General features: G+C 55.8%; 1 protein-coding gene across 1 annotated transcript in view; it reads left to right on the top strand.

Moving 5' to 3' along the window:
* BRD1 (bromodomain containing 1) overlaps positions 1 to 9866 on the top strand; it is a 49427-nt gene that overhangs the window by 24910 nt on the left and 14651 nt on the right. Inside the window, exons 4-6 of the mRNA XM_042782796.1 lie at positions 239 to 367; positions 719 to 1031; positions 3115 to 3378. Coding sequence (XP_042638730.1) covers positions 239 to 367; positions 719 to 1031; positions 3115 to 3378 — 706 coding nt within the window. The remainder of the gene's footprint in view (positions 1 to 238; positions 368 to 718; positions 1032 to 3114; positions 3379 to 9866) is intronic.

Raw genomic sequence — 9866 nt, 5'->3', positions numbered from 1 at the left:
GGGGCGGTGGGTGGGTAGGGGGTGGGCCAGGTGGGGGGCCGGGTGAGATTGGAGGCCGGCGCCTGAGCCTGGGCGGTGGAAACGGCCTTGGTGCGTGTGGCTGGGCAGGACGCTGTGTCTTGTCGTGGGACGAGAGGAGCCGTGTGCGTGGCGGATGGCGATGTGCCGTGTGGCTGGTCCGGGAGCGTGCGTGCGGGCGGCTGCGGAGGAAGGTTGATGGCACGTGTGTTATGCCCAGGTGAAGGCGGAGCAGATGGCCACGGAGCTGCGGCTGACCCCGTTTACAGTACTGCTTCGCTCGGTGCTGGATCAGCTGCAGGAGAAGGACCCTGCGCGGATATTCGCACAGCCCGTGAGTTTGAAGGAGGTGCGTGTGCAGGCCCCTTCTCGGGGGTGGCAGCGGCAGTGGGTTTGCCGCTGGTACCTACATCTCGTTAGGGAGCCAGGTGGCAGCTGTCTGCACAGAGCAACCACTATGGTAACGTGTGAAGCAGTTGGGAGGGCCCTGGGAGGAGCAGGCGCTTGTACCTGACTGGTCTCGGTACTGCTGCATTTTCCCGTGTGACCATGATTGGTACCATGTGTGGGTGAGCGTGTATGTCTGTACATATGCACCATGTGGATGTACACACACCCTGTGACTGTGGTGGGTTCCTTGGTCGTGTGACTGTGGGAAGGCCCCCCTCCGGTGGTGAGCTTCCTTCTTCCCTGGATCTAGGTGCCGGACTACCTGGAGCACATCTCACACCCCATGGACTTCGCGACGATGCGGAAGCGGCTGGATGCACAGGGCTACACTGCTCTCACTGAGTTTGAGGAGGATTTCAACCTCATTGTGGAGAACTGCTTGAAGTACAATGCCAAGGACACCGTGTTTTACCGTGCGGCAGTCAGGCTGCGTGATCAGGGAGGTGCCGTCTTGCGGCAGACGCGGCGCCATGTGGAGAGTGTTGGCTTTGAGGAGGCCACCGGGATGCACCTGCCCGAGCGGCCCCCAGCGGCGCCCCCGCGGCCCTTCTCCTGGGAGGACGGTAAGCAGTGACTGAAGAATGGCCACCCTAAGGCTGGTGGTGAGGGTGTCACACCTGCGGCCTGGATCTGGCAGGTCTGGTCCAACTGGGGAGCATGCCAAGGGTGTGACGTGGGCTGTCCAGCTCCCCTCTCTTGAGTGAGGAGGAATAGTGAGGAGTTATTTTTGATGGCAGGTCTCATGTGACCTGACACGTTGGGTGTCAGCGTCTCACTTTGTAACCAGAAGACATCACTCGTAATGCCCTCCATTCTCCTCATGTGCTTGTGTGGTCATTCGGGGTCCTTGCACACACAGCTGAGTGGCACCAGCTCTGGAACGCTCTGGAGACCCAGTGGCAAGTGCTGAGTACTGCCCAGCCAGGCCTCGTGATAGATACTGGAGATGGCTGTGTTGGGGCACTGTACCCAGGGGCCCTCCAGTGAGGGGTGGGCATCATCAGACAGGCCCCAGATGCAGTAGCATGGGCTGCCTGCACAGACGGCAGTGGCTGTGTGGGCTGTGCCTTTGAGTGCGGGACGACCTGGGGGGGGGGGGGTCCCTAGCCATCCTGGACTCCTGTGAGGACCCCTGAGGTGGTGGTGTGTACCCTCATGAACCACCAGGAGCACGTCCTGTTGCGGTCAGTTCACACATCCATGTCCTTCTGGAAACCTAGTCCGTGGGGGCCAACTGCTCTCCGTGTGTACCAGGGGTGACATCCACATTCACATAGAGCCAGGCCACTCCTCTGTGTGGGGTGTGAAGTCCATGTTTATGTGGGGCCAGGCCACCCCTGTGTGTGGGGGGTGTGAAGTCCACATTCATGTGAGACCAGGCCACCCCTGAATGGGGTGTGAAGTCCACAATGACATGGAGCCAGGTCACTCCTTTGTGTGGGGTGTGAAGTCTATGTTCACGTGAGGCCAGGCCACCCCTCTTTGGGCTGTGAGGTCCAAGATCATGTGGGGTTAGGCCACTCCTCTGCCTGCAGGCTGTGAAGTCCATGTTTACATGGGCCTGGGGTGTCAGATTCATGTTCACGTGGGGCCAGGTACTCCTTGCATGCCAGATGTCAGGTTTGTGTTTATGCGGGGTGGGCTACCCTTACAGGTTCAACTCTGGGCCTCCTGAGCCCCGCCGTCATGGGGGAGCTGCAGCCCTCACACCCAGTCCCTCTTGGTGGAGAGCTTGTGTACCCCACCTTGATGGACCACATGGCTTGGACGCTGCTGTAGTGGCCTGTGTATCATGGGTGTTGGCCAGGCCTGATGTGGCAGTGGCCCTGCAGTTCCACCTGAGCCAGTGAACAGAATCTGGGGGGATCCCTGTGCTGGCACTGGAGCCGCCCTCCGCCTGCTGCGCCCTCAGCGTGCCTTGTCCTTGGGCCCCACTCCTGGGCAGCTGCGGTCAGAAGGGACGATGCTGACAGTCTTGGATGCTTTAGGCATTCTGACTGCCTTCCGTGCCCCGAGGCAGGTGCCTGCCCAGCAGCCTCTGACCCACCCTCTAACACCCCAGCTTATCTCACGCTTCCCTGAAGAGCAGCTTTTCTCCGAGGTGCTTTGTGCTTTGTGATGTGACTGCTTTGCTGAGGTGGAGGTCTGTGGATTTTGTGCTAAGCATGCCTGATGTTGAGCTGGGCAGCCAGTACGGTGACCTCAGCATGACGCCTCGGCCAAACTGTGGTCCCTCAAGGTGTGGTCTTGGTTAACGCACCTGCACACAGTAGTCCCCACCTGCAGAGGTTGCCCCAGCTGGTCCACAGCTGAGGGTGGCTGGGCTCTGTGTTGTGCACCCTTACGTGGGATGGTTGGAGCCTTGTGCCAGGAGAGCCTCGATAGGTCGTGTCCTAGAGGTGTCTTGGAGGGCAGTAGGGGCCCTGCTACCCCATAGAGCGGGGCTGGAGGCTGCCGTGCCCTGGGATGGGATGGGGTCTCCTGGCAGTGCTGGCTGGCCGAGACAGGTACCGTGGCCCGGTCACAGGTGCCGTGCTTGCAGGCTGGGGACAGGTGGTTGAGTAGGTGGCCAGACTGGAGGTGTTCCTCTTGGCAGGAGAGCAGCACCAGAGCTGAGGGCTAACGCGGGTGTCGTCTCTGATTCAGTGGACAGGTTACTGAATCCGGCCAACCGCGCACACATGGCCTTGGAGGACCAGCTAAGGGAACTGTTGGACAAACTGGACCAGACCTGCTCGATGAAGTCCAGCGGGTCGAGAAGTAAACGGGCAAAGTTGCTCAAAAAGGAAATTGCTCTTGTGCGGAACAAGCTGAGCCAGCATCCCGGCCAGCCCCCGCGGCCCGCGGAGTCAGGTATTGGACGCTTCGAAGAGGACGGGGCTCCATTGGAGCAGGAGGCGGGGGACGCAGGTAAGCCGAGCACTGCCTCCTGGCCGCGCGCGCGGGGGGCGCCCTCAGTGTGGAGCTCTGGTCACCACTGGCCTGATGCCTAGTCCTGCGGCTCCTTTGGTGACGGTGCGCGTGGCTCTGCCTGCTGCAGGGTGGCGTCCCGGATTGTTAGTTCTGCCCTCGGGCCTGGAAAACTATCTGACGAGACCCATGTAGGTCTTACGGTGTGTGGGCGAGTGGCGGTGACACTCAGGGTTAACAAACGAGGTGTAGGACAAGAGTAAGTAAGCTTTGTTGATGTCGGCTCGATTGAGGAAGAGCCATGTCTTTAAGCACCGGCTTATGTCGGTGCAGTGTTCTGCAGGGTTGGTATTGGCGGCTGTCTCGTGGCGGTTCCTCTGAGTTGTGAAGATGGGAGGTTGACTTTCTGCCAGTCCTGGGCGGGTGCATGGGAGCTGAGTGCCCAGGACTTGTCTGCATGCAGATTCCGTGGCAGTGTCCATGTGTGGGGCCGTGGTCCACCCACACCTCACGTGTCCTGTGGAGCAGATGACCCCTTGGCTTTGCAGCTGGCTGTCATCAAGGATGCTGGAGGTGATAGGAAATTGGTGTAGGACGAGGCCTTGTCGACCCAACAGAGAAGCCAGGAGACTGTGCGGATGAGGTGTGAGGCGCAGTAGTACTGTCGGGGTGCACTTTCCTAACTCCCCATGGGGGGCCCCTCCCTCCACTTTGGGAGTTGGTGCTGGGAGCCTTTGGTGACGGCGTAAGAATGAAGTATTGGAGGGTGGACACGTTGGTAGGAAACCATGACCATCCTGTTTTGCTCTCTTACCATTTTAGAGTTAACACAGAATTTTTATTCAAGTTGTTTTTATGCAAAAGCATAGAGCAGAGTAAGGCCCTGGCCCCCGTCACTGTTAGCAGTTTGCTTTTCAGTCTTCTGTTTTCCTTGTGTCTGCAAAGACACACAAGCACACATGGTTCTCGCACAGTTTGCCTTTTTTTTTTTTAAACTTTAGTCTGCCATGGGCATGTCTGTTGACAGGCACAGCATGGCCTGCGCCGGCCCCAGAAGGATCGTATGTGGACCCCATGCTGTGGGGGTGCCCTGACCCACGGTTGCTAGCCTCGTTCTCTGACTCCCGCAGTGACTCCCATGGCATCATTGCTGCTTTGAGTTGGTGGTGGCAGCAGAGCCGGGCCCTTGGGGCTCACACCTCTTCAGAAACAGACGTTTTCCCTGCTTCTGATCACTCGCCTCACACAGCTCCTGTTCCATTCTTGGTGTCTTTTACTCAGGCTGCCATCATCATTCTCCAGATTCCAGAACTCCTTCCAGGTGGGAGGCCCCACTGTGGGTCCAGACAGTAAAGACTTGGTTTTTGGTAGTCAGCACTGGGCTGCTGGTCTCAGTAGCCTGTGACATCTGTTGCACTTTCAGGGCTTGTAGTTGTTTGAGGAGCCCTGGGTCATAGGAAGGAGCTCTGATGGTGTAGTGCCTACAGCATTTGACTATTATCCAGCAGGTTGGCAGTTCAAACCCACCAGCCACTCCTCAGAAGGAAGGTCGGGCAGTCTACTTCTGTAGAGATACTACCTTGAAAACCCAAGGAGGGGTCGCTATGAGTTGGGATTGACTCAATGGCAGTGAGTTTGTTTTTTCTTTTTTGGTGGGTCATAGGAGCTCTGGTAGCATAGTGCCTAAGGCACTTGACTGCTAACCAGAAGGCTGGCGGTTCAAACCCACCAGTCACTCCTTGGAGGGAAGATGGGGCAATCTACTTCTGTAGTGATACTGCCTTGGAAACCGAAAGAGGGGTCGTTATGAGTCAGGGCCGACTTGACAGCACCTAACAGGAGCTCTTTGGCAGTCAGCCCAGCCAGGACCCACTGCCCCCGACGGTCAGTGACCTCCTAGTGCTCCGATGTGTTGTTGGGGACACCACCAGCACATGGCTCCGCCTTGGGAGTGGGCTCTCCCCCTGCCTGTCTGCTCATCGTTTGGTCCCAGGGAGAGTGAGAAGTGGTCACCATCATTTGGGGCCTCCCTGTGCAGGCATCTGTCCAGCACACCCGTTCCTCAGCATCCACCTGTTGCCAGAGGGAGTTGACCTGTGGCCGTGGTGCCAGTTGTGTGAGAGGGACATGCAGAGCAAGATGGTGGGCCATGATGTTGTTGACAGCAGCGGCTGATGGGTGAGGAGGAGGAGGAGGGAGGCAGGCAAGCAGAGAACAGCCTGAAGGGATTGGAGCTGGGCAGCTGGTTGGGCCTTTGAAAGCCTGGAAAGCTGTATGGTGTGCAGAACTCGTAGGTCTGACGGAGGTGGTAGCACCTTAGCACCTCCTGAAGAAATGGGCCCTGTGGGCCAGGCCTGTGCTTGGGAGCTGGGGTGATGGTTGTGCTGGGACGGTCACCATGGGGGAGAACTCGGCTTCAGGGATTTACGAAGTGCCTGGGTCTGCCTCCAAACAATAAGGGCTCAGGGTTTTTTTTTCATAAACATCAGCGTGCTTGCAGAGAACAGTTGTCTCTCGAGGAGAACTGTGTGCTCACGAAAATTGCAATGTAACTGTAGCTGTATTTATGTAGTATAGATACTGTTCCTATTTGGAGAAACTGGGGTACAAAGGTACCTGTTGGGCTTCTAGAAGGAGGTGGCCTTGGGTGTTTCAGAGATGCTGCAGGGGAGCTCCTCGAGGGAGAAGGTTCCCAGAGGTCAGGGGCGAGGGTCAACAGGGGGTGTCCCCTTCGTGGGTACTGGGGCTCGGTCCTGTAGCGTGGAGCTCGGGGTGCAGGGCAGTGCCTGCCGATTGAGCACATGGACTGTGGCTGCTTGGAGCTTCAGGTCCAGGTAGTGTAGTTTCGTCAGGTAGCACTTGGTGTGTGGACTGTGGTGGTGAACACAGGCTGGGGGTGGCTCACTTACAGTCAGGCTGGGATGCTTCATGGTGGCAGAGTCAGCTTGATAAGCCTGGTGGGAGTGGTTAGCACCTTGCGTTCATGATCTTTTATAGGAAGCTGGGTGTCACTTGACTGATTGGGCATCTGAGTCATGAGGATCGAAGTAGACCTGGGTGAGAGTGATTGAGTGGTGTTTGATCGGCCATGGCTGGCAGCCCTTGGGAGCCTCTGAGCCGGTGGCGGGCTGGCGTCTCGATCACTGGGTTGTAGTCACAGAGTTCTTTGTCTCTGACTGTAGCGGGACTCTGCCTGTTGGGGCTCAGTTTGGCCGTGATAGCCTCACTAGGTCCATGCAGTGACGGGCCAGGGAACACTGCTGGGCGCAGCTCTGCCACCAGCATGAAGCTGGCCACGCTTCACATGAAGGTCGCCTGAAGTGAGCACTGGGCATGAGGTCAGGAGCCAGGACATGGCCGGGTCCAGTATGGCCACAGATGGGAGATTTCCAACCAGGCTGTGTTGTGGTTCCCTAAAGCTGGTCGTAGTTCCAGGTGGTGGTGTCCTGAGGACTTGCACTCCAGATCAGAGTGGCCTCTGTGTGAAACCAGTCCATGGCTTACTGTGTGCTCCTTGTGCATGTCACAGGCTCCAAGGAAGGGAATTTTAGGAAGATGAAAGGTTTTCAAATTTAGAGATGTTGAGACTTCACTATTCTTACAGACTTGATTCTGGAACTTCCCACCTGTCATTAGTAATGTGAATGTTAGTGGCTCGCAAAGCTTTGGAAGTGCACTTGTCCCAATGGACCTCCTACTGGGGGTTCTGGGGTGGAGGGACAGCCCCTCCTGTGGGTGTGGCTGGCGACCCTGGAGGTTGTGTGGTCACAGACAGGGCTGCGGTTGCCTGGGAGAGAAGGCACAGGTGTGCTGTCTCATTTTGTGAGTAAGGACACTGAGCACACAGGGGCCCTGTGCCAGCCGGGCCCTGGCTCGGGTGCAGCCTTTGCTGTCACCTACTGACCGGCCTCACGTCCCATCACTGGTCTGGGTACTGCTGGGGAGCCCCCTGGAAGCTGACTGCAGAGGGGCCATGCTGGGGCGAGGGCACCATGGCCCAGGGCAGGAATGGACGGCTTTGGGCTTTTGACTGGCTCTGCAGCTTGATCCCACGTAGCCTGCTGGGGATGGAAGGGCGAGCTGCCAGCAGTTGGGTTGAACTTTGCCAAAAGGGGCACAGATAGGGCAGCTGGGGGTGGGGCAGAGTATCTGGGATATTTCCCAGATAGCCTGTTGAATGGAGTGGAAGGTGGGAGTGAGTGGTCTCAGTGGCACTGGTGGCTCTAGCAGGCCAGGGAGTGAGGAGAGGACCAGGGATAGAGCCCATGGAGGAGCCCCGTCTAGCATCACCCTGGGGACCCAGTGAGGCCAGGATAGGTGGATCATGGCCTTGGCCCTGGGAGGCCGAGGGCTAGCAGTGGCATTTTGGTAACTGGTTATGAGTGCCCAATGTGGACCTGGAAGGGCAGAGGGCAAGAACAGGCAGGTAAGAGGCTGCATGTCTGCCCAGCTCCATGCGAGTGAGTGGGCAGCACGCAGCGAGCTTGTCTGCAGTCCTTACCTGGTCTCCACTTGCCAGCATCCTGTGGCATCTTGCCGAGCAGGTGGGGAGGATGACCTCTGCCCCCTCCACTCCTGGGCCGTCAGTCTTGTGCGATGATAAGTGTATTTCTGATCTGGAAATTATGTCTATGAGGCATTTTGTTCTTTTTTATATAAAATTTTTATTGTGATTTTGGTGAAAATTTACAGAGCCTATCAATTCAGTTACCTGTTCATAATTTATACACATTTTGTTTCATGTGGTTGATTATTGACCCCCCCTGCCCCCCATGTAACATCACTTACCCCACTTCTTCCCTGTGTTTTTCCTTTCCGTTGTTCCTTCTTCCCTAACCTTCCTGCTGTCTGACCTTTGTCCTTGGGCGCATGCTGCCCTTTTGGTCTCAAATGGCTGATTGTTGTAAGGAATGCACATCTCTCTAATGTTAGTTTTCACCTTGTACACTTACTATTTGGTTGGAAATCTAGCCACGGGCTAGTTCAGTTCCAGGTCTGAAGAGTGACTTAAGAGCCGTAGTCTTGGGGATTCCACCAGTTTCTATTTGGGTGACAGTTTACTGAGCAAATTTGTTTCCAATCCAAGAATTCATGTACATTCTGTTTCATGACATTGATTGCAATCCCCATAATATAACAGCTCTCTTCCTACTTCCTCCCTGTGGTTACCTTTTCCCTTTGTCCTCTCCTATACATTGCTGCCCTCTGAGCTGTTTCCCTGTTGCTAGTACAGCCCTTCTGATCTCCCTCGGTTGATTGTTCTGAGGAGTGTACCTACCTGGTGTAAACGTTCTCCTTATATGCTTGTTGATTTGGCTGGAAGCCAGTGGAGTGAGTTCAGTGCCAGGCCCAAAGGGTGACTAGGAGCCATAGACTCTATTAGACCAGTAAGCCTGGTCTTTTTTATGATTTTGAGTTTTGTTTCATATTCTTCTTCCACTCTATCCAGCATCTCCTATTTTGGTCCCTTTCCCAGTGGTTGACGGTAGTAGCTGGGCACCATCTAGTTGTTCTGGTCTCAGGACCATGTGGGCTGAGGGCCACATGGTCACTAGTTCCTGGGACTAACTGATTTTCTTCATTCTTCTTTGCTGTGGACAAGGGGAGATCAATTGCTGCATCTTAGAAGGCTGCTTGCCAGCTTTCGTAACTTGGTCTCTTTAATGATTTTGAGTTTTGTTCCACAGTTGTCTCCTATTCTATTTCAAGCCCTTCTAATGTGATCCCTTTCAGAGTGGTCAGCCTTGGTACCCAGCCTAGCCAGCCACCATCTAGTTCTTCTAGTCTCAGAGTTGTGGAGGCTGTGATTGTCTGGCCCATTAATCTTTGGACTTACTGTTTCTCTGTGTCTTTGATTTTTTTCACTCTTTTTGTCCCAGATGTGGACAGACTGTAGTTGCACCTTACATGGCTGCTCACAATCTTTTAAGACTCCAGTTGTTACTCACTACAGTAGGACGTAGAACATTGTGTTTGTGGACTGTGTCAGGCCATTTGACTGTGTGCTGCCCTGAGACCAGTCCTGAGCCCCCCTAGTCCCAGTGACATATTTTCCCTCAAGGTGTTTGATTAGGGCTAAGAAGTTTTCATGTCTTTCCAGCACAAGAAAACAAATAGGTAGATATAGTCTCTGTCAGAGTTGAGTAGGTCCGTGGCTGTGGTCCCATTCTCGTTCCACTCCTGTTCAGCTTGCATGTCTCTGTGTCCACTTGGAGCTTACTGTCCCTGTCACTGCAGGACTGTGCGTGTACTAGAGTCACCCCTGTGGACCGCTGTCCCTATCACTGCAGGACTGTGTGTGTGATAGAGTCACCCCTGTGGACCGCTGTCCCTGTTCCTGGAGGACCGTGGGTGTGGTAGAGGCACCCCTGTGGATCCCTGTCCCTGTCACTACAGGACTGTGCGTGTCCTAGAGTCACCCCTGTGGATCCCTGTCCCTGTCCCTGCAGGACTGTGCGTGTCCTAGAGTCACCCCTGTGGATCCCTGT

Source organism: Orycteropus afer, unplaced genomic scaffold (assembly GCF_000298275.1).
Source record: "Orycteropus afer afer isolate SDZICR_OR568_19922 unplaced genomic scaffold, OryAfe1.0 scaffold00471, whole genome shotgun sequence".
NCBI lineage: Eukaryota > Metazoa > Chordata > Mammalia > Tubulidentata > Orycteropodidae > Orycteropus > Orycteropus afer.
This window is presented reverse-complemented; position numbering and strand designations above follow the sequence as displayed.